The sequence below is a fragment of the Mesoplodon densirostris genome, chromosome 11, assembly GCF_025265405.1.
Source record: "Mesoplodon densirostris isolate mMesDen1 chromosome 11, mMesDen1 primary haplotype, whole genome shotgun sequence".
Lineage (NCBI taxonomy): Eukaryota > Metazoa > Chordata > Mammalia > Artiodactyla > Ziphiidae > Mesoplodon > Mesoplodon densirostris.
In genome coordinates, this window is record NC_082671.1 from 45978278 (window position 1) to 46003129 (window position 24852).

General features: G+C 48.3%; 1 protein-coding gene across 1 annotated transcript in view; it reads right to left on the minus strand.

Moving 5' to 3' along the window:
- Positions 1-6522: 6522 nt before the first annotated feature.
- NCKAP1L (NCK associated protein 1 like) overlaps positions 6523-24852 on the minus strand; it is a 45196-nt gene continuing 26866 nt past the window's right edge. The window contains exons 21-31 of the mRNA XM_060112968.1: positions 23354-23572; positions 21491-21621; positions 19015-19112; positions 18789-18882; positions 18555-18637; positions 18179-18259; positions 14491-14584; positions 13466-13582; positions 13023-13132; positions 10631-10720; positions 6523-6654 (exon numbers count right to left, since the gene is read on the minus strand). Of these exons, the coding sequence (XP_059968951.1) occupies positions 6523-6654; positions 10631-10720; positions 13023-13132; positions 13466-13582; positions 14491-14584; positions 18179-18259; positions 18555-18637; positions 18789-18882; positions 19015-19112; positions 21491-21621; positions 23354-23572 (1249 nt within the window). The remainder of the gene's footprint in view (positions 6655-10630; positions 10721-13022; positions 13133-13465; positions 13583-14490; positions 14585-18178; positions 18260-18554; positions 18638-18788; positions 18883-19014; positions 19113-21490; positions 21622-23353; positions 23573-24852) is intronic.

Here is a 24852-nt window from a genome sequence, read left to right on the forward strand (position 1 = left end):
CGCTGCCCAGCCGAGCTCTGGGCTCCCAGTCCAAGCCCTCCGCGCCGCCGCCGCCGCCGCCGCCTCCTCGCCTCTCTCCTCCTCCCCGGGCCAGCTTCCCCTCCCTTTCCCCCCTCCCTTCTCTGCCTGCGCGCTCGTCTCTCACTCCTCGCAGCCTCTCCTCCCCCTCCCAAAGGAACGCTTGGCAGCCTGGGGCACACACAGCCGGCAGCGCCCAAAGGCGAGTGCACGCACGCTGGCGCCGGGTGCGGGAGGCTGCGTGTGCCCCACGCGGGTGGATGTGAGTGCGTGTTCACGGAGCGCAGCGCAGGCGGCGGGCGGCAGGATTTCGCTCTGGGCGGTGCTGTGGGTTCCCTGGGTGTGTGTTTTGAGTTTCTGTGTGAGTGCGTGCCGTTTCAGAGCCGCTGGTGCGTCCCAGGCGTGAAGGAGGGGTCGGGGACGAGTCCACAGCTCTCTGCCTGGGGTCCTGGGCACCCGCTGAGTGAGGCCACCCACCACCAGAACCCAGCCCCAGACCAGACCCTCGCATGTGTGGTCCTGACTTTGAGGTGAGAACTCCAGCGTCTGCTCTGAGTGGCCACGGTATCCCACACCTCTGCCCCCGTTCCCTTAGCGCGGTCTTCCTGACACGCACCCATCATGTGGCCTTCCCCCTGGGGCCTCTAACTACCCACCTGGCGGGTGGGAGTTTCTCCTAAGCTGAAAGCTTTCCAGAGAGAATTCACAAGAGCAGGCCGCACCCCATCTTCATTTGGCTATAGATAACTCCATAAGGGCCAGGAAATCATTCCTATCTCATCTCAACCCCTGCTGTAGCTTTCCAGTTTATTTCCTCTTATTCTGTCTTCTGTGAAAGAAATCTAATGGCTAAGGGCCCAACACAAAACAGTTTAGCTGCTTAAAACATCTGTAGAATGTATGATCTGGAATTTGAACTCAAGACTTGTAACAGGGCAAAGCCTCTTCCATCAAATTGAGTCCTACCTGGAACTCTGGCAGGAACCACCTTAGGATTCCTTAAACTTCTCCTCCTTAATGACCACCTACTTTGGCATTGGGGAAAATCCTATATAAACAGAAAGTGGAGATGTATTCACTAACAAATCCATGATCCCAGAATGTGAGTTTTAATTTCAAGAACTCTGGAGGTTGGAAGGAGGGGTGATAAGGAAAAGATATGTACTCCATTCTAAATATCGGGTGGAAGCTCCCCTCATCCTAAGCAATGGAGGAGAAAAGAACAGAAGAGGCAGCGTGAAGAGTCCCAACATAAAATGATTGCCTTCTAGGCAATTAGGTTAGGTCAGACCTTCAGACCTGACAGGACAGAGAAGTATCAGCAGAACCAGCTCCCAGGAAATACAGAGGCAGAAGGAGAGAGCAAAGTCAGAGATGCGGAAAAAAGCAGAAAGAATACTGAGACTTCAGCCTCTCTGTCCATCTAACTTCAGCACACACTGTTTCCCCTCCTGGCCAGTGGAACTGTCCCAGCCAAGACATAGATGCCTCTGAGATCCGAGTCTAACTCCTACACAATCCAGCTCTCAAAACTTGAGAGCAATCACCTTCCTTATCAACTGAAAAAGAATGGGCTGGAAACCATAATTCTTTTTTTTAAATTTATTTTTGGCTGCATTAGGGGTCTTTGTTGCTGTGCACAGGCTTTCTCTAATTGTGGCAAGCGGGGGCTACTCTTTGTTGCGGTGCACGGGCTTCTCATTGCGGTGGCTTCTCTTGTTGGCGGAGCATGTCCTCTAGGCGTGCAGGCTTCAGTAGTTGTGGCTCGTGGGCTCAGCAGTTGTGGCTCATGGGCTCTAGAGCGCAGGCTCAGTGGCTGTGGCACACAGGCTTAGTTGCTCCGCAGCACGTGGGATCTTCCCGGACCAGGGCTCAAACCCATGTCCCCTGCATTGGCAGGCGGATTCTTAACCACTGCTCCACCAGGGAAGTCCTGGAAACTATCATTCAAAAGAACTGCAAAATAAGATTACAGCTAAAAAGATTTAATTAGGAAATTAGGATTAGAGCTAAGGAGCTCTCCAAATTAGGCAGGTATTTCAAGTAGAAGAGGTGGGAAAGAGGCAGGAGATGTACTTCCCGAGGGATCTCTCAACGTTTCTTGTCAACACAGGGGCATATCCCATCCCTGCCCTCTCAGGCCCCCAAGTCCTAACCCAGTTTAAGAAAAGGAAAATTCACTCACACACACACACACAAATTATTCATGAAAGATACTTCAGAGTCCATGTAGTCTCACCCCATCCATTTAACAAATGAGAAACTAAGCCCAGAAAAATTATGTGGTCCCACAGTCAGTGACAAAGCCAGGGCCAAGTCTCCTAAACTGTTTCTAGTGCTTTTCTGTTCTGTGGCTCTCTTTCTCTTTCTTTATCCCCGGTCCTGGCATTTAACCTCAACCTCATCCCTCTTGTTTTAATCCAATCCCATTTCTGCCTTACCCTACCTCTACAGAGGTAAGAACAGGGTATGTCTGCTGCATCCATAAGCTCAAAAGACCACCACCGTTCTTCTCTCCCTGTCTTTTCCCCTTGTCCTCCACCCCCAGCTTTCCCAGGCCCCTTCTGCCCAACCTCATCCCTCTCTTTTTCAGCTTCCAAACTGCCTCTGCCCCAGAGACCCTGCCTCCTCACTCCCCTAACCCCAGCCGACAAGCTTTGAGTTTGATAGAGACCAAAAAAAAAAAACAAAAAAAACGATGCTTTGGCAGCGGGTGGCGGTGACGGCTGGATGTGATCTGCCTCCTACAGGAATGCTATTTAAAGGGGCAGCCTCACAATCCTCTCCCTCCAAAGTGACAAGAGAAAAGCCTGCTCCTCAATCTCTCCAGAGCTGCAAACTCAGCTCAAGTTAACTTCTGACTTCCTCAACCTGCACCCTGGCCTGCTGCTCCTGCTTCCTATTTAGGTGGGAGGGAGAGGACTTGACAACTCATCGAGGTGTGGGGGCTGAGGGGGGATTCATCCTCATCTCCTTTGATGACAGGTACTTAGGAGGAGCAGGAGGCCCTGTGGGGCGGAGGACTGGAAGAACACGCGTCCCCCAACCGCGTGAGTGCATCTCAACCAGGTGCCAGCTTCTTCTCAAAGTCAAACTTTGTTGGAGGAGAAGTGATCTAGGCAAGAGGATCTAAGGTTAGGGAAGTCTTGTCCCTAGCGGGGACCTCCTTCCCTTCTGGGTCCCCGTGCGCAAACCACATTTGTTCTTTTCCTCCCAGGCAAAGTGCCAAAGGGTGAGATCCCCTCGGCCAGGCCCTGGCCCCCCGCACTTTAAGGCTGCCCTCACCCACCCACTGGACTGAACAGCGTAGTGGGGGAAGCACTGTTTTTACTGCCCAAAGGAACGGGGAGCTCCTCTGCAAGCATCTCGCCCCAGGTCTGGTGGGAGGGATAATTCTATCTCATTGCTGCAAACAAGTTAATGGAGATTTTAATGAAAACACTGCACTGATGAAAACGCTGAGGCTAGAACCTACTCTCTGCCTGTGAGACAAAACAATCGGGGTCAGAATTTCTCCTTGATATTCATTCTGCAGTTCCTTTTAGACCTAACTAAAGCGAGCTGGGGATCTGAGAGGAGAAAGCAGTTCATCGCTGATTGCATCCCAGACTGTAAGAGGTCAGAGACCCTCCTGGCCAAGGAAGTAAACTGCCTAAAATGCCAATGGGTCCTATTACCTCATCTGTCCTTCACCTCTAGACAGTCACCTTTTGTTTCAGATGGTAAAGTCCATATGTCCTCACCTTCTCCTGTTTTTGCTCATTCTAGGGTCTCTGGATTCCCTGATGAAGAGGCAGTCGGGGCAGGTAGAAAAGTCTAGGACTGAATGTCATATTTGGGTCCCAGTTCCAGATGTACTGCTAAACATGTGACCTTCATTAAGTCATTTAACATCTCTGAATCTGCTTACTGGCCTGAAATAGGGAAGCCTTCCCTGGCTACCTTGCAGAATTGTCTTAAGGATGTGAGAGCACTTGGAAAAATTTTATGTGGTAGAGAAGTCTGTGTGTGTGATTATATGTTTATAAAAAGATATTATGTCATTATTACACATCTTATGTCTACCCTCTATTCCCCTGCAGCAACTTGTCTTGCTGTCCTCCTTTAGAAAAGGAGGACAGATTTGTGTTGCCAGGATTTAGGGAAGGGGAAGGGGGTTACAGGAGGGACATAAAAGAACAAAATGAGGGGTTCTCTTCTTTAATATTTATTTATTTATTTGGCTGCATCGGGTCTTAGTTGTGGCGCGTGGGCTCTTCTTTGCGGTGTGTGGGCTTCTCTCTTGCTGTGGCACGTGGGGCTCAGTAGTTGTGGCACACAGGCTCTCTAGTTGTGGTGTGCGGGCTCTAGAGTGCATGGGCTTAGTTGCCCCGTGGCATGTGGGATCTTTGTTCCCCGAGCAGGGATTGAACCCGCGTCCCCTGCATTGGAGGGCAGATTCTTAACCACTGGGCCACAAGCGAAGTCCCTGAGGGGGTTCTTGCAGTGATAAAACTGTCCTGTGTCTTGACCATGGTGGCGGATGCATGAACCTACATGTGATAAAGCTGTACAGAGCTAAATACACACAATGAAACGAGTATTGGGATTGATAAAGTGCTGTTGGCAACTTGTGATTAAAAAAAAGATGTAAACATGAAAAAAAATCCTGGTTATGATGGCATAGTATAGTTTTGCAAGATGTTACCTTTGAGGAAAACTGGTAAAGGTACACAGGATCACTCTGTATTATTTCTTACGAGTGCATGTGGATTAACTATCTCAATAAATATTTTAATTTTTTAAAAAAGTGATTATGTCTACCCTCTATTCCCCTGCAGCAACGTCTTGCTGTCCTCTGGGAGGCTCCTCTTAGCGATTCCACATGTATATGGAAAAAGGATCTCCCAGCTCCTCAACAAGAAGATCCCAGCAGAGATATGAGGGTAAGGGTAGTTGCTCAGATGTTTCTGAGCTTTCTCTTCCTCATCAACTTTGCTGTCAGTCTCAGTAGGCCTGACCCCGAATCACTCCTTGGAACGTAATGTCCTTTCCATAGCACAGAAGGACAATTCACTGACGCACGAAGCAGGACCCTCTGATGCTTCTATCCTAAAGAGTAGACAACTGTTGCTAAGAAAAACTTGTGTATTGATTATGGCTGCCAAGTTTAATGCATATTGACTAAGCCTGGGTCTCGAGAAATAAAGATCAAACACACAAATATCTAAAAATAGCTAACAAATAGCTTTAATGAACTCCGATGGATTTGCTGAAAACCAAAAATCGCTTCCCTTTTATCATGGAAGTATAGACATGACCCTAATTAATCAATTAGTTCATTATATTTGCCCATTCCAACCACTCTAGACTTGTGACATATATGATCTGTTGCTCCAGTCCTCCCTGGCACTGGGTGCACAGAAGTGCTGGATGGGGGCCGCTGTTTCCTGCCACGGAGTTAACTAAACCTAGTTTAGTGCTATCTTGAATGCCCTGGGCTTTGTGACACTTGAAATTCTAATTAGTGCAGAAAAGGACTAAGCGGAAACAGCTTGTACTCCCTCAAGTATACCTACTCTCAGGGCCCTGTAACCTAATGAGGTCTATGAAATTTAAGATCTAGAAGAGCAATCCCTGCCTGGAGCAACAGCTGCACCCAGGATGACAAGGGGATTTGGGTTGTTAGTCCCTCCAAACAGGGGGGAGGACACCCCCAAACGCTATGTGACGGAGACTCACATGACACTGGTCCAATTAATTGTCCTGTGACCTACAGTTAATCTAGACTGACCTTCTGCTCTGGGTTGTGGCGATGTCCAGGAAAAGCAGGAGGGGTTAAAGTTAAACAGATGAGAGGACTTAACTGGTTACCTACAAGGTGTGGTAGGGCAGGTGAGGGGGGGGTTGGGGCAATGAAAACCTCTCAAGAGCACGTCCTCATTGTTCCTGCAGGCTGCACAGCTGGAAGCAGAGGAAGAGACTCACGGCTCCTACAAGAGCTCCCACAAGGGAAAAAGGGGTTCCTTGGCTACTACTTTGCAGTAGGGGCAGGCTGAACGCTTGCTGAACACATTTGGAAAAGGAAGAGAGGAGATAATCGTCCTAATGAATGTGCAGGAGACAAAAGCAGCTCCAGTGGGAGGATTACAGGCTCATCATAGTTTAATATGATGATTGATCATCTCTGCCCGCCAGCATTATCCTGGAATAGTGATGAAGGTCGAAGAGACCCATGCCAGTCAGAACTCAAGCTCTAGTCCCCAGAAGATAGAAAACATACTTGTGTGTCAAGTTTTTTTCATTGTAAAAATTCATACCCGTGGCCCCAATCCCCTAACTTTTTTCCATAAAAAAATCCTCCATTCCCCGCCCCAGTGGGCCCTACTTCTCTATGATATCTCAGCCCTGGGCTGTTCCCCCATATTCCTCTTCACCAACTCTGACTTCACCCCATTCCCACCCTTTGAGAAAATAGCCACAGTTTCCAGTGCAGCATGGGCTGAGGTAGGTCCAAGGGGCCCTTCAGTGGGTACTGGCCAACACTCGGTTCAGGTGGAAGGCCCGGGATACCTCCCGATAGGCATTTCGAAGCAGGACATATGGGAAACAGGACTCCAGCATGTCCAGAGTCAGGAAGGAGGATTCCTCCACCACCTGGAAGAGAAAGGGCCAAGATAGATGAAGACCCCAGGTAGGGCATACCTCAGTGACACCCTTTCCTCTTCATTCAGTTCCCTGGGCCCTCTGGGGTGCTTAGAGTTACAAGTGAATGGGGTTCCCAAGGCACTCTCCCCCCATTCCTCCCACACTTCATTCCACTCTAGGAAAGCAATGTGGCCTCTTCAGCTCCATTATAATGGCCTCTGTGCCCCTCCTCAGGGTTATATAAGGGGCTCAGAAGAAGAAAGCAGGAAAGAATCACTTCTCTAGCAACGGAAAAACTCCCATTCTCTCCCATTCTGGATGCTAAATCATACGTGGGTGGGCAGCACAGATGCAGGTAAGGATGGATAAAAGAGCTAACGACAAAGCTCTGCAGAGAAAGAAACAATTACCACTACAGGCCAAGAAAGAGGGGTCTGGAATCCACAAGGGTCCTCTTGTGCTGGGCCTCAGTCTCCTCCCTCCCTTAGTACAGTGCTTGGGGAACAGTAAGGACGCTGCATAAAGGAGCAGGCATGATTAATTAGTTTAATTAGAAGCCTGTGTGCCGCGGTAATCCCCGCAGCCCACAGAGCCAAGCAGAATGATAGATGGAGATACCTGGGTAAGACAGAGGGAAGCGGGGCAGGGAGATATTAGCAGAAGAGCAGCACAGCCTAGCGTTGGGCCAGAGGGCCCCCTTCCCTAAGGAAGGAACAAGCCTAGTGTTGGGCCAGAGGGCCCCCTTCCCTAAGGAAGGAACAGGGTGTCTTTCCTTTGGTACTCTCTTCACCCAAGAGGTTGTGGGACTAAAAACACACTCTGGAGAGAAGTGTCCCATATCCTCTGGCAGTTCACACAGATGGGCCTTCCCAATATGTCTGGTGTTTCAAGTCCTGAAAATTCACTCAGGGAAGAGAATCTACCGTCTCTCCTCTAACACGTTTCTCTCCCTGCAGCCCTTTCAAGTTTTAAAATTTGTAAGATACTGCAATTCTCAAACCATGCACACACAATACACACAACAGCCTCAGAAAAGCAGACACCACAGGCTGAAGGAAAGGAAATCTGCCTGTAAAACTGTAGCTCTGATCTTGGGTTGGATGACAGAAAGAATTTCTTGCTACACACAAGACTTTCAAAACTTAAGCCAGGAGAGAGATAGGATCTCTTTTCCAGGACATGACCCTTGGGTACAGGGAAATGAGTGGTGGCTTCAAGAAGACCCACTTGCCCAAGACCTCTGTTCTCCACTCTATTAAGCACAGAAAATCCCAGGGCTCCTAACTGGAGGAAATTCATGGTAGTGGAAACAGCCCTAGAGTGAAGGCCAAGAAATAGGTTCTAGTCCCAAATCAGCCCTAGAGTGAAGGCCAAGAAATGGGTTCTAGTCCCAAATCTGCCCATGTATTCTGGGGGAGACCTTGGATGTCATCTTTCCCTCCCTCTCACCTATGAATTGTGAGGACTGGACTAACTGCCAGCATCTGATCTGGTTCCAACATCTAGGATTCCATGAGCCTATGACAGAGTCATTCCTTCCCCCGGGACACCCAAGCCAGGAACAATCTGACAGTAGTGGGGATGGGTACTGCCCAGGCTTGGCAGCCAAGACAGAAAGACCCCACAGAGAGAAGTGCCGGCCCAGGATTTGGGGCTACATGAGTAGCCTCTTAACTCAAAATACAGCTCCTTCCCTTCAGTCATTTCCAATTTTTCTGTGGAACCATTTGCACTTAAATTGCTTTGCAGCAGCTTGGCCCTCTGTCTCTTCCCTCCTACAAAAAGTGCCTGGTCCTAGCTCTGTTCCAGCCACTCTGCAGGCCTGTGATGCCGTAAGGGGCAGACAGCTTCCCACACTTTGGGGCGGGGGGAGGGTGGGACGCAAAGCAGAGGGAGGAGATAGCACTGAGCGGCAATACAGCATCACCTCCAACCTCACAGAGGTGAAAACTGCCCAAGGGAATGAACAGGCGTGCCTAAATCATCCAGAAACTAAACTAAGCAGCGGAGAGAGGGGACTAACATTTATTTAGCCTCTCTTATGTACTAGGCACTTTTATATATACCGTCTCATGAATCCTTGCCCCTCTATCATAAGGATAATTGCCCACTTTCATGGCTGAAGAATCAGTCTCAGAAAGGTTAATTAACTTGCCCTAGGTCCCGCTGCTCTGAAGACTGTGCTCTACCTAGCATACTACACTTGCCTTCCCTCTGCCCTCCTTTGCCTCCTGTGCCTTCTCACCCCTCACCTCACCCCTGCCCCCTCAGGTCCATTCTCTTCTCTTCTCCATCATAATCCTTAATCAGCCCAACCTAGGCCTTTTTCAAGCCGGAGAAACTGAGACACAGATACCACTCAATGCCCGTGTATTTAAAGAAGGAGACCCAGAGGGAGTCCCAGGCTTGCCTGCCCCTAATATTTGTCAGCCTGGCCAAGAGTACAAATGGAAGCCCATATACCATATGACTAAATAAATCAGACAAACTATTCTTCCTTGTGACCTTTGCAATATGTAGTCGTCTCTCAGTATTCATGGGGTACTGGCAGGGGGTTTGTTCTAGGACCACCCCTGGAACTAATTCAGGGGATTCAGATACCAGAATCTGTAGATGCCCAAGTTACTTATATAAAATGGCATAGTATTTGCATATAACCTACAATATCTTCCCATATACTTAAATCACCTCTAGATTACTTATAATACCTAATACAATGTAAATGCTGCATAAACCATTGTAAATACAATGTAAATGCTTAAATCGTTGCTGGTGTGGGCAAACTGAAGTTTTGCTTTATAGAACTTCCTGGAATTTTTTTTTTAATATTTTCAATCCACGATTGGTTGAATCCGTGTCTGAGAACCTGTGGATATGGAGGGCTGAGTGTACCTTTACGATTTCATGGAAGACAGGTTTGAATCAAGAATTCTTAGACCCCTCAGAGTTCTGCACCAGGATAGGGGGAAGAGAGGGAATCAGCCTCCAGCCTGGCCCCCTTCTCCTCCCACCCCCAGTCTGGGGGATCTGTATGCACACATAAACTTCCTGTCTGCACATCTAAACTCCAGCCATACATTCCGTGGGCTCTAGAGCACAGTCTGCCTCGGTAGGATGGACTTGAAGGAGCTCAGCCCAAGCCCTACAAGTGGGCTGGAGCTGCTTAGCAGAGAATTCTGAGGCCCTAGAAATCTTTAGTGGGGGCTTCAAGGTGGGGCACAGGCCCCAGGTGGGCATGTCCTCTTCCTGTAGGCCAGTGGGGGGCCACTTAAACCCAGGGCCCCAGACAGGAGCCCCTCCTGTCCACGTCTAAGTGCAGCACTAACTGAGGGAATCAAACTTTAGAGCAAAAGAGTAAGCGTGTTGAAGAGGGAAACAGGGTCAAGAGGAAAAGATTTTTTAAAAGTTAACTGGGTCAGAGTTCCCAGAACTTTCTGCCAAAGTAGGGGAAAGGCCACAGCTTGGGAAGACAGAACAGACAGCAGGAGCTGTCTGATTCATGGCCCACCTGGCTCCCTGCCTTACAGCTTTTCAGCTAAAATCCCATCCCTCCTCTGAGCCCCCCTCCCCCTCCCCCAGTTCGGCTGTGTGCTACTCAGCACCTTCTTCGTGGTACTCTTAAGGACAAGAAGTACAGCGGTAGGAAGTGGTCAAGTAAAACCAAACATGTACTGGACAGATAGTTACGGATGAGGGACACAGCTGCCCCACCACGTCAGACTCAAGAACACTGCAGGGAAAGGGGCCCAGTTAGCTAGGGGCTGGGAGGACCCTGTCCTGCAGAGAAGTCCTCGAAGTCTCTACTACCTTGGGATCACAGGACAAGTCTAGAATGTTCGCCAGAACGTAAGGCCTAGGCCTCCTCAGGCAGAATTAAGTTCTTAGTTAATGCTTTTGGGTGATAACAATGGCTGGGAGCCAAGGACCCTGAAGAGGAACCTCCTTCTGGCTCTTCCTCTAACACCAACTTACACCAGATACATACCAAGCGCATGAGCAGAGAAATGGATTCCCGATTTCTGGTTTTAAGCTTGTCAGTCTCCTGGCCCAGCTGCAGGAGGCTGACAGAAGCTACCTGTAAGGGAAGAATTTGTAAGGAAGCAGATTTTTTTTTTTTTTTTTTTTTTTTTTTTTGGCGGTACGCGGGCCTCTCACTGTTGTGGCCTCTCCCGTTGTGGAGCACAGACTCCAGACACGCAGGCTCAGCAGCCATGGCTCACGGGCCCAGCCGCTCTGCGGCATGTGGGATCCTCCCGGACCGGGGCACGAACCCATGTCCCCTGCATCAGCAGGCGGACTCTCAACCACTGCGCCACCAGGGAAGCCCAGGAAGCAGATTTTATGGTCAGGGTAGGACAGCCTCAGACTACAGAAGTCAACAAAAGATCAGGAGGTGAGTTAAGAAGTGCCGGGATGTTCCTGGAGGCTCAGGGTGGGCAAGCGGCAAATCCCCCAGGTTTCAGAGATGCACACTGCCTCTAAACTAGCCAGTGCAGACAACAGGAGGTTGCTGGGGATGCTGGAGGAGAGGCTGCAAGGGGCGAAGAAAGAACCTGCAGCAGAGGCAGGTAATATTGTATGCCAGGAGATTAATCTCTTTTCCTAGGCGGCCTCCAGACACCACTGTCATCAGACTGTTTGCAGCTGACTCCCCACCCGACCAGAGACAGAGCTGGGCCTCTGATTCAGACACAGTGCTCTTGGTATTCTCCTCCTGTCAACTCCCGAATGGCTGTCCTCTTCGTTCACCTTCAGGCCCCCAACAGACCAAAGAGGGAGAAAGGTATGTCACTAACTGCATCCCAGGCCCAGGTTACCTGTATTTAGCAAACAAAGAGGGTAAAAGGGGAAAGGCGGGGGGGTGATTCCCTTGTCACCCCATCTTAGAGATCTGGTGTGAATCCTCTTTCTATCCAAGATGCTCAGAGCCCATTTTGTGTGGCCTGTTGTCCCAGTTTAAATAGAGACCCTCTCACTAAGCTTCCAAGTCCCTGACATGTACTTCTCAGGACAAGAGTGTGATTGATTCCCTAGAGCATATGATCTACTGTTTCCTCCTAAAAGGAGATAGATAAGGACCCAGTTTTTCAATCAGGACCAGGCTTTGCAAAAGAATAAGCTCCCTATTGCTGAGAATGCTCAAGCAGGCAGTGGGTACTGGACCATGTTTCAGAAGTGTATGGATGGGATTCCTCCACGGAGTATTTAGAATGGGAAGCTCTGGGGCCTCTTTGAACAAAGGAAAGAGATTACTTATTCTGTGATTTTCCAGAGGCAAAACTTAGATCAATAATGATAGCTAGGGCTTCCCTGGTGGCGCAGTGGTTGAGAGCCAGCCTGCCGATGCGGGGGACGCGGGTTCGTGCCCCGGTCCGGGAGGATCCCATATGCCACGGAGTGGCTGGGCCCGTGAGCCATGGCCACTGAGCCTGCGTGTCCGGAGCCTGTGCTCCACAACGGGAGAGGCCACAACAGTGAGAGGCCCGCGTACCGCCAAATAATAATAATAATAATAATAATAATAATAGCTACAGGGAGTCAAACTTCGGCTAAAAATAATTTTAACAATTTTTTTCAAACAAATTGGACATAACTTATAGTAAAATCAGCTGCTTGATTGTAAGTTCCAGTCCCTGGAAATCTAGACCAGCGATTCTCAAAGTAAGATCACAGGATGGGCAGCATGAACATTTCCTGGGAACTTGTTGAAATTGCAAAATTTCCAGCCCCACCTCTAATCCACTGAATCAGAAATTCTCCAGGTGATTCTGACTTACAATGAAGTTTGAGAATTTGAAAAAAGCTTGACTTTTTATCAGTATTAGAGTGGAAAAGGGCCTTATAGATTATAAAACTCAGTGTCTCTCCAACTTCACTGTGCATCTGGTCTCCTGGAGACCTTGTTAAAAACAGAGGCCTGGACTCACCCTAGAACATTATAATTCAGTAGGTCTGGTGTAAGGATCAGAAAAATGTATTTTAACAAATTCCTCAGGATAATGTAATGCACACCAGGTAGTGAATCATGGATTCCGTTTAATCTTTCTAGTCAATAAATGGGAAAACTGAGGCCCCAAAAGTTTGGGTCTTCAGAGATCACACAACTGCTTAGTGGCAGATACAAAACTAGAACTCAGATTTGCTAACTCTTAGTCCAATGCTCCTTCCAAGTATTTGGGCAGAGGCTGAAACACCAGCTGTTAAGAGAATCTAGAAGAAACCCCTGCCTTTCACAAAGTGGCCTCTCACTACTTAATGAATAGGATGGGAGGTTAGGCTCCGAGGCCTGCTCCACAATAACTGTCTATGGATTTAAGTCAAACCAATTCCCACCAGACTTTGCAATCGTCCATTCCTTATAACCTATACCCACTCACCACCAGAAATTCCTTGAGGTGAGTTTCAATGTTCTTGTTGTAGAGGGTGAAGAGGGCAGCAGACACCTGGATGATGGCTTTGGTCAAGCAGTGAATATTGTTGCTGTAACCTAGGTTATTATTGACAGAGAGGGAGAGAAAAGAAAGGAAAGTGAGCCACCCCAGGCGACCCCAGCTAGTAACTTCTCATTTTTTCAGGCTGGGCCATCCCTATTTGACACCAAAAGGACTGGAAGGCATTTGAGGATTAGGAGAAGGATATTCCTATGAAATTTCACTGGAATTGAATTTTAGGAATAGTTCATTCTCGAGTGCTTTTTGAAACCGAACTTTACATCTGAGTCAGAAGTCTGTGTTTTCCAGATAAATGTCTCCATCTCATCTCCCGACCCCAGGACACTAACCTAAACGGCACTGGTCCCTCAAACCTACTCCTTACTTACCGTCCTTCTCAATGCTATAGAAGGAAGCTGGGTCCATGGCGAGGAGGGGGAGGGAAACGGCAAGAAAGATCAAGAGCAGGCAGGCCACCTTATATTCTTCCTCAGGGGATGACGTATCTGGAAAGAAGGAAAAAGGAAAAGAGAGTAAGGTCAGCAAACAGGAGTTTTCTTCCAGGGGGTCCTACTTCGCAGAATTACTAGGAGGATCACATGAGAAACTATCTGTGAAAATAATGTGTAGAGCACTAGAGGCAAGTCACTCCTGCTGCAGGGGACAGTACTAGCCTCCACTGATAGTGAGAGGCCTGAGTCCTGGAGGCTTCCCCTGGTGACTGAGCACAGCTCTTGGCAAAGGGCTCTGCTGACACGCAGTTTGAGGGCACTCTGTCAGCTACCTGATGGGGTACAGAGGCAGGAAGGAGAGGAAAGAGTCTCACCAAAACCGAGAGAGAAGAGGGAGAGCCAGTCTGGCAATTTCAAAAGGGCTTACTACCACCCCCGGATTCCATCCTATTCTGAGTGTGTACAAGTATGAATGTGCTAATCCGAGGAAATGTGTCATGGAAATATAAGAGGCAAGTGTGAGTCCAGGGGAGGAAGTGCATGGTGCCAAGGTGATTACAGGGGAGGGGAGAGCACAAGATCGTTCTGGGGAAACTGGATGCTATACCACACAACTTAATACGAATTCACGTCTACTGTGTATTGTTCGCTCATCGTTTCATTTGCGTTACTCTTATTTCCCCAACCAGGTTGTAAGTTCCTTTGAGCACTTGCTGAGTACCAGACTCTCACTTAATACTTTTTAGCTGATTGACAGGTCAACTGATTAGAACCTGACTAGAAATCTAAATTGCCTGTGGAAGTATTTTCTGGGGATTAGAGACTATGCTTTAAGTCTTTCCTTAGCTCCCAGTGTATAACCTCTGAATTCCCAGTCCTAAATAAAGGCTTCTTTGAGACTGACATTTTTCCACCCCAAAATAGGGCCCAAGCCCTCCGTTGCCCCCTTTCCCCAATCTTACCAGTTTTCAGATTGGCAATGGCAGCCACCAGAGCTGGGTCAATGTCACAGCCCACCCCTGCAGCAGATGCTAGCTCAAAGACACTCAGGGTCACCTGGTAGAGAAGAAAACAACATTCTGGAGGGTATCCCCTGGAGAGAAGGGCTTGACAGAAGCTACAGGCAGTCAAGACTCCTGGATCACAGATTTTAAACTTTTGGTGTACTATCATCTTTTCTGGGTATTCCTTTCAAAGATCTCCCTAACCTACAGAGGAAAGAGGAAAAAAAAAAATCCAGCGCTTTAGCTTGGCATTCAGATTCTCCACAGTACAAGTTTATTTTTTCAACCTTATTTCCTCAAATGCTTCCTACAATCAATGCAGCCAGGGTAATTTATTCACTGTCTCCAAGCTACAACTTACTTTCTTACTTGCATGCTTCGGTTCATGTGCTTCCCTCTTCTAGAGTGTCCTTTCTTCTTGAGAGATGATAGAAAATATATATATTGGTCCCTGCCCCTGGTTCCTGACACAGGGCTCCTAAAACCCTTATAATTTCCTAAGTGATAAAAACACTAGGAGGGCTTCCCTGGTGGCACAGTGGTTGAGAGTCTGCCTGCCGATGCAGGGGACACAGGTTCGTGCCCCGGTCTGGGAAGATCCCACGTGCCGCAGAGCGGCTGGGCCCGTGAGCCACGGCCGCTGAGCCTGCGCGTCCGGAGCCTGTGCTCCGCAACGGGAGAGGCCACAGCAGTGAGAGGCCCGCATACTAAAAAAACAAACAAACAAAACACTAGGAGCATTTTTTTGTTCTTATGCGGCAACTCTGGGCATGCTCCCGAACAGCTCCCGGATGGCGGCTGGTCACCAGAAAGACCAAGCTTGGTTGGAAGCTGGGAATTTTCAGCCGCACCACACCCCCACTTCTCCAGAGAGGGGAGTGGGCCTGGAAATAGAGTTAATAATTGATCATGCCTACGTGAAGAAGCCTCCATAAAATCCCAACAGTATGGGGTTCAGAGAGCCTCCAGGTTGAGAACACATCCACGGACCAGGAGGGTGATGCAGCCCAACTCCATGGAGACAGAAGTTCCTGCCCTCTGGATCCTCCCAGACTTCGCCCCGTGTATCTCTCCATCTGGCTGTTTAACTTACATCCTTTATCACATCCTTTAATAAACTGGTAGATGTGTTTCCCCGAGTTCTGTGAGCCACTCTAGCAAATTAATGGAAAATAAGGAGGGGGATATTGGAACCTCTGACCTACAGCCTGTTGGTCAGAAGCACAGGTGACAACTCAGGTTTGCAACTGGCTTCTGAAGTGGGGAGTAGGTGCAGACTTGTGGGAGTGAACCCTTAGCCTGTGTGATCTGACACTATCTCCAGGTAGATAGTGTCAGAATTAAGTTTCAGGACACCCAACTGGTGTCACAGAGAATTGGTGTAGGGAAAACCCTCCACACATTTGGTGACCAGAAGTGTCAGAAGTGAAGTGTTCTGTGTGAGAGGAAAAAAGACACGCAGGAAGGAAACACGCAGGAAAGAACTGGGGTTTTCCCTACATAGGAAGGAAAAACGTCTAGAGCTTTTCCTATTTACCTCTCCTCTACTTATATCTAAGTGACACCCACCCTTGAGGCCTAACTCAAATCTCATGTTCTCTATGGAGCCCACCCTGTTGACTTCAGCCCAAGCTCATCTCTCTCTCCTTAACCTGGCACCACTTACTTCGCAGTGATCACACACAGCACCTGGTATCATCAGTTTTCTTTTCAGATTGGAGGTGAGACGTATGGCTTATCTCATCAACTAGATTACAATTTTTTTTTTAACCTCATGGCATAGAGAGGGGAGAAAAAGGCTTTGGAGTGAGAAGATCTGGGTTCAAATCCTAGCACCACCACTTACTAAATGTGTGACCTTGGCTAAAAGTCACTTAACTTCTTCGAGCCTCCACTTTCTCATCTGTAAAAGTGGGATAATGATACCTACCTCACAGAGTTGCTGTGAAGATTAAATTAGACCACATTTGTAAAGCATCTACCCTAGTGACTCACAGAGTCACTAAGACACTAATAACCATTATCCCTTTCGCTCTACTTCCTTTCTCTCAAAGCCAGGAACTCTGCATTTCTTTTATCCTCTCTAGGCTTTAACACAATGCTAAGCACATAGAAGGCATTTGGTTAATATTGATTGATTGATTCCTGAATCCCTCACTGTACTTAGAATCAGGTTCCCAGGATGTAGCCCCAAACACCCACCCACAAAGTACTCAGACCCCTTTTGAGGTTAAAAAAAAAAAAGACTTGAAAATGTTCTGAGAGAACAAGGATAACTGTTTCAACAGTAGATAACTAAGTAGAGTATCTTATGCAAAGAACCCCACAGACATAACAATAAACACACTGCCTGTGCTGCTGGACACAGAAAGTTCACCTCAGCCACATCCTGCTCTGCCCTTTATTTAAATTCCCTACTAACTAAATAACCCTGCTCATGGCACCCATGACCTAGGAGATCAGGGCCCTGGTCCATGACCTGTGGTTTTCTGGAGGAAGAAAGTGATCATTGAAGGAGCTTCTGTTCTCTTCTCCTAATCTTCTCACCCCTCTGAGGCAGTAACAGAATCTCTGACGGACAGGTCATCCCCCACGCCACCTGACCTGCTTATTCTCCCAGGCAGGCAGAGCCTAAAGCTCGGAGCTGCCTGGGAGATGCCAGCTAGACACACTCCTGACAGGCCAGAGCGTTCAGCCCCACCACCAACAGCTGTCTGAACCCCAGGCTCACCGTGACACCAAAGACCTGGCCTGAAGGAGCAGCCAGCCCAGTGAAACGTCACCCCCTCAGGGCCCGTGACCCCTTGACCCTCATCATCTGATTTCAGGCAGAGAGAGAGGAAATGTTCACAACTCTTTTGACCTCAAGGTAAAGGAAGTTTTTTTCTCTAAGTTTTCTTTTTTTTTCTGCTTCCTGTTAACCAGTTTCCTCTTCTCACAGACCTCCCTCCATTAACGGAATCAATTATAAGAGAAGTGCCCTGCCCTGTGCATTTGAAGGCCCTTGTTCCCAGCCTTCGGCTGTATTTCCTGCAAAACATACTTGTTTGTTCTAGGTGATTCAAAAGGCAAGCTGAAGTGAGGTGGGGGAGGGGGAATGGATGTTTAACTTGGGTGCTTACAGAGTCCCCTCCGCCTTTCCCCATCTCTAGAGGAAATGAGGCCCAAGGCAGGTGACACCCACACAGAGGAACCAGAAAGTTTCAGAACTAGGAGGAAGAAAAGGCCAGAAAAAGAAAGGAAAATCTGAGGGCAGGCAGGGTGGGTAGGAACGGAAGAAACAAATTTTACAAAAAGTACCCAGGCTCCTGACTAAAGAGGGGACTTGTCTGCATATAGTTGGGTATCTAATTTGCACATCTTAGGAGAAAAGCTGTAGAAACTATCCTAGACCTTACTCCTCTCCCTCCAGTAACGTTTCCCTAGCCCCCCGCAGGATCTCCCCAGGGTTCCCCAGCTGTGCACCCCCTCGTCTGACCAACGCCCCTCCCTCCACAAAAATCTCCCCCAACGTGTTTCTATTCAACTTCTGCCTCTTCTCCCTGCAGTATTCTTCAGAGCCCTCTCTCCCTTACAAGATCCTAGCTCCATCCATTTTCAACAACAAAAATCTCCTAATTAGATTCCACTTTGCACTCTCCCATACCTTGATATCTGTGTCTGGGGTGACAGACTCCTTCAGGCACTCAATGGGACCCATAAGAAATGGGCAGTGGGAGGAGAAAACCTGGAGGAAAGAGAGTACAAATGAGTCCAAGGGACAGTGGCCGGTGCCTTCAAACAGGTGGAAACAAAGAATCAAAAACAAGCCCTCAGCTTAGATAAGAATTTAGCCAGCTTCCCATGCCACTTCTCTCCTCATGTGTCTACGTTTCTTCAGCTCATCTAGCCTCAAAGAACTTCCAGGACCTCTACCGAATTAAGCTCCGTTCTCCTCAATGCTCACCAACCCTTTCCACAACTTCTCACACAAGCCCTACCCAAGGCTTTATCCTGTGGCAGCCCCCTCTCCCCCAGCTCACCTCCCGAAGTCCCTCTTGGGCCATGGCCCTAAAACTGAGGATAACTCCAATGATGGTCATACGCTTCAGCACATTATCAGCCCCTGAGGAGAAAGAAGAACGTTCAAGAAGAGAACTCAGGAGAATGGCCATGGCTTTGCTTCTTCAGACCCAGCCTAGGCCCCAGAGCCCCAAAAACCCATCATCCACAATGCTTTTCCCACAGTTCCTTCTCCCTTTAGGAGACGTGCTCACCCATCAGCTGGGGAAGCAGAGAAGCCATCAAGTCTGCCTTGCTAAAGTTGGATCTGATCTGAACAAGTACATCCATGTTTTCCACCACCAGCTTCTGCAGCCAGGACACAGAGCCATTAAGCACGAAAAGATGAGACCCACGGTACATCTCCCCCGCAGTCTCCTACTCCTACCCTTCTTCCCCCGAGGGCTGGACCTTCTTCCCGGGGGCTTGCTTCCACAGTACCTTCAGCTCCACAATCTGAGAGGTCACATGCCACATCAGGTTTTCACTCAGGAACTTCATGCCATAGGGGCCCAGGAGTTCAGCCAAAGCCCGCAACTCTGGAATAGAGTCACAGAGGTCCCAGGTGGGACTCAGAGAACACTGGTGCATTTGCACAATAGCTATAGGGTAACGTGAACACCTTAAGTGTTTTTCAGCAAGGAAAGGAAGTGGGAAGTTGGAGAGCAAACGTAGCCTGAAATCCTGTATTCAGGTGACAGGTCTGGCCTGCCTGTGGGACAATTTATCCTCTCCCCACTGGTACCCACACCAAGACGTACCACAAATGATAACTATTCACTTTTCATTCCTATAAGAATCTAGACTTTCCCAGTCCCTTTACATGGCACCTGGGCTTTACTCTTGCTGGACTAGCTGCACTAGCGTTATCAGATGTTAAGCCCCTCTCTGAGCCTCAGTTCACCTCTCTGTAAAATGAAGAAATTAATATCCACTCTGAATACCTCACAGAGTTGATATGACAGCATAATCAGTACCCATCCCCAGACTCCCAGCTGTCTTTTCCCTTAAATTCTTCTTCCCTCAAGTCTGCCCCATTACCTCATTCCTCCCTACCCAACTTGCTTCTGGCCTTTTGTGAATTAAATAAAACCTGGGTGAGGAGATCCCATGTTAGAAACACTAGTGACAAATTCAGACAGGGAAGAGCTCCAGCTATGATCTTTGGTTATGGGCGGTCCCAGCAGAGAAAACCATAAAGACCAGAAGTAACAAGAGACCAGTAGAGGAAAGGTGAGTTTAATATAGTTAACAAGAGTTCAGAGGGAAAAGGAAATCAAGGCTCCACACTCAAGTGTTTAAAGGCAGGACCAGTGGATCTCCACCTCTACCATTGACAAAGGAAGTGGAACTGGTCACAGCAGCCGACACAGAGCCTCATGTGGAATAAATACTAAACATTTTTAGTCACCTATTTACAATAGGAACAACTGAGCTGAGAACTAGAAAAGGATTTCCTAACTGGTCAACTTAGATAATTCTAAAATGGCTGACAGAGAGGCAGAGAGGCTGAACTGCCTTCTCTGGAGAGAAGACACACTGATCTACTGATTTGGATCTGCCAACTCTCCTTACTCTAGTCCTCTCTAGGCTAGTAACCCTAGGGCATCCTTCTCTATCCACCTATCTGTTTTTGCAGCAGCATTGCCCCATCACCATGGTAACCCAGGGAAATTGGGGTGGGGGTGGTAGAAGGGGGAATCAGCATTACCTCCTGCTGCTCCTCAGTTGTCAGAGAGACCTAAAGCTGATTTTAGATGCTGCCTACAGTCTGTGGGAGGAATTGATAAGAAGGGGACATCTGAAGCCTCCAGCAGGTAAAGGGTAGGGTCAGCTCACTGATGGAGACAGTATGAGGGTAAGAAGAAGGCAGAGCTGGAAAACAGAACTGTATACTCTGACTTTCATAACACCCCCCAAGGAAGGGGAAGAATGGAGAGGGCAGGGTCATTGAAACATCTCCTACCTGTCTCAGATACCGTGCGGGGTCCATGACTTACACGGAGGTGAGAGGAAGGAGGAAGCAGTGGGATAGTTCATGAATCAGTCAGTCAGTAAAACAAATCTATTAAAAAGGATCTGCATGGCTTCAAGCCCCCTTTAAAAAGAGAATAACTTCCCAACTCATCCGCGACACACTCCTCATCTGCCTGCCTTGAGACACAAAAGCACTTCTATACACTGGGAAGCAGCGTGACATAGTGACTAAGCACCCAGGTTCTGGGATTTGACTGCCTTGAGTTGAAATCCCAGTTTTACCATCTATGAATGATGTATGACCTTAATCAAGCTCCTTAACCTCTCTGTGTGGCAGTGTCCTCATCTGTATAATGGGGGTAATAAGAGTACCTACCTCAAGGCTGCTGTGAGGAGTAAAGGAGTTAAAATACATGTGAACATTTAGAACCAAGCCCACACTAAATGTCGTCCATTAGCTCATCATCATTATTAAACAGCAGCAATCCAAGCACTAGCTAAGGCTCTAAAACTTATCCCTCAGGAAGAAGATGCCATGATGTCAGACCACTGTTTAATAATTCCAAACATCAGAATGTCCTCCTTACATTTATCCTTTACCCCTCATTATATGTCCTACTCTTTACTCTTTGTGGAAATGGAAAATAACCATTTACTACCCTTCGAAGAATAAATCCTTTCAGTGACTTGAGTGCCCCTGCCTAGCTCCTAACTCCCCTCATCTTCCCTCTCCACCTTCAACCCCCAAGCCACTCCTCAATTCTGGGCCTCACTTGAAATCTCTTTTTACTGTCCCTAAGGTAGAATCTAGCAGAGATCTAGGAGAGTACAGAATGAGCCTCTGGGAAGGTAGGAGAATTTAGATGGGATCCATAGGTTAAGATATCGTATTGAGGGGAAAGGTTCGGCTCCCTGACAGGAGACCAGGCTCTGGGCTCACCAGAGATGTCAGAGAACTCCTCTGCGCTGAAGTTCTGCTCCCCTTCTCTGGGGAGGCTGATGAAGGCCTGCATGGCTGGTGAGAGGATAATGGTCCCACTGCTCGCCTGTCTAAGCAGACTTTCTAGGTACCTACAAAGTTGGCAAGAAAGCACAGAAGATTAGTGTTCAATCCTTTCTCCCTACCACCACCACTGGGCTCAGGAAGAGAAACTCCACCAAAGGCTGGGGTGGGGAGAAGAGACTCAAAGAAGACAGTACAACACTCTAATTAACACCCCAAGCTGTTGGCTCAAAAACAACTGGTGGTAGCGTGGTTCTGCTTTGCCTCTAATCTGCAGGGCATTTGGCTGCGCTGTCAGACGTAATGGTGTGCACGCCCTACCACCTTTTCCAGCTACTGCACGCCCCTCACCCTTGGCCTTCCTCTGTCAGGTGAGACAAGCCTAAGCTGACAAGACAAAAATTCCTACTAATTGGGCTCATCTGAAATAAACTTAGCCTCAACCTCTCCAATGAGAGTGTTGGACTAAGGGCCTAGGACCCTGGAAGCAGGTCTCAAGTCAAACCTCCTGGACGGAGAGAGGCCCAGTGAACACCTGTCATCCAGTCTCCAAATATGCCCTCCTGACCTCTGGGCAAGCTGAGAAGGCCTCCAGCCAGTGTCAGCAGAGGGTGTGGCAATGCCTGCCACTCACCCAGGCACTAGCTCCGGGCCTAGGTCTTACAGAAGTCCCAAGCTAACCACGGGTAGGTCAAAACCAGCACTCAAACGTGAGGTTTTTTCCTTTTAATTTGAATCAGTTGTCAAATTTTTGAAACTGAGAGATTTTACATTAAAATAAGGATTTAGTGGGGCAGCGATCAGATGGGGCTAAGTGATGGCCACCGCCTTTCAGAGGGGCATGCCCTCTCCAACTATCCAAAGTCGCCACCTAGCCCACAACACCCATTCACCTTACCTGCCAGGCCCCTGTTGGCATTTTATTGTAAACCTTGTCTCAGTCTTTCCCCCTCCTCAGGGGGTTCTTTGCAGCAGGGCTCCTGCCGAGCTGATACTGGATTAAGAACGCCACCCAGTGGCTTAGGGAGGTAGGAATCCAGCTCCTCTCCCCATCCTTAACCCTCAAAGGAAATACTGCTGACCCCTGCCTCCTCCAGTCTGGGGGAGGAGGCTCCTTTCGCTATGAAGAACAATCTACTAGACACGACATGGTCATGTCGGGAGGTAAGGAGACAGTGCTCCGGAGAGATGGTGTGAGACAGATGGTGTGAGACACTGGACAAAGAGAGAAACAAGAGAACTTCAGAAAGAGGGAGAGAGATCATTTGAAATGAAAACAGTAAGAATCCATCCAGAAAAGGAAGGTTAAGAACGGCAGATTAAGAGGAAAGGGGCCAAATTGTTACAGAGTAGATCAATGGATGTTACATGGAAGCTTAGAAAGAGACGTCATGGTGGACAGAGGGGATCTGAGTTTGCCCCAGCTTACAGCTCCAGTCCTCGGGCAGAAACAAGCTTCTGTTTGGGGGTCTATGACCCTAGGAGCTAAAATGCCTGGTCCCGAGGTCCTACTGCATAAAGGAAAAAGTGCTAACAAAGAAGTAAGGCAGGGCTTCCCTGGTGGCGCAGTGGTTGAGAGTCCACCTGCCAATGCAGGGGACGCGGGTTCGTGCCCCGGTCCGGGAAGATCCCACATGCGGCGGAGCGGCTAGGCCTGTGAGCCATGGCCGCTAAGCCTGTGCGTCCGGAGCCTGTGCTCCACAACGGGAGAGGCCACAACAGTAAGAGGCCCGCGTACAGCCAAAAAAAAAAAAAAAAAAAAAAGAGGTAAGGCAGTGAGAGAGGATAAGCAACACTGACCAATTTGTGTAGAGAGTGGTGATAGTCTGTTCCCCACACGAGTCCAGTGGCTGCGTCTGCTGCAGGAGGGCGTTGCGGATGACTCTGGACACATCTGCACCCAAAAACTGGGCCAGTGACTTTATGAAACTGATGTACGCTTTGACTCCTACCAAGAGCTCAGAAGGCCTGGCGATCTCCTGGGTTGTGGCATTGTAGCCAGCCAGCCACACAATGGCTCTAGGTGACAAAAACCATAATCACAATCATAATGACAAACATAGTAACAGTTATCACATTTAAACTGTATTCTGGGTGCTGTACTATGATTTAACTACATGCATTATCTCATGTAAATCTCACAGCAACCCAATAAGGTAGGTACAATTATTATCCCCATTTTATGGATGAAGAAACTGAGACACAGATAGTAAGCCACTTGCCATCTGTGAAGACCACACAGCTAGCAAGTGGCAAAGCTGGGACCTGAATCCAATAACATTTGATTCTCAATCACCATGCTCTTCTGCCTCCTCTGGAGAAATTAAATCAGGTGGTAAAAGACCTGGGCTCCCAATTGCCATCTAACTGTACGTGCTTGCTTACAACCTCCTGCACTCTCAGGGCCAGCATTTGTCTTTTCTCCTCGGAAAGAATTAGTTCCAATGACTGTCAGAAATGGAAAATCACACCCAGAAATCTTTAGAAGTGCAGTGCAATCCCAAGTGGCCATGGGATGCCAAGTGGAGAGAGAGTACACTTGGCTGGCACACATCTATAGCCAACCTTAGAGAAGGTAGAATAACTGTCCACACTGTACTATTTTAGGGGCACACCAGGAACACCCCTCCTCACTGGACTCCCAGCCCCTTCCAAAATACCTTCCCCAGGAACCTGAGAATCCACAATTAGAGTCAGTCCCCTGCCTGAGGCTTTCTTCCTTGTTAAAATGTAAACAGTAGAGGAAAGAGGAACATTAGACTTTGCCAATACAAGCTTTTGTCAGTCATCTGCACATCAGTATGAAAGAGTCCATCAGGTTCTCCCTAAAGCCACAGATGTTTGGGAGTTTTTTGTTTGTTCTGTGTTTTTGGAAAACTTCATGGCAGGGGAGGGGAAGGGAACAGGAGGGCCTACTCCCCAGATGAAAAGGAAAAGAGAAAAGGTACCACTTGAGGAAAAATACTACGGAAGGGACAGACGGGAGGCAAGCCTAATCTATTTTAGAGTTTTCATTGAGGCCAAACCTTTAGGCCAACTTCCATTAGGCCAACTTCCAGGCTTTAGGAACAATGATGCCAGGGACATGCTGCTCCAGGGCCTAGAAACCATTGCCAGCTTCTGAAGGTTTATGCATGGATGATTATCAAATTGTCATCTTCTTGACATTTTATATGCACCTGAGACACTTCCTTCCATATAGCTAAAGTGTACGGAATGAAAACAAACTAATTTTACTGTCACCCAAGCAAAAACTAATTGAAAAATTAGCCTGCATCTCCTACAATCAAGGCACAGAC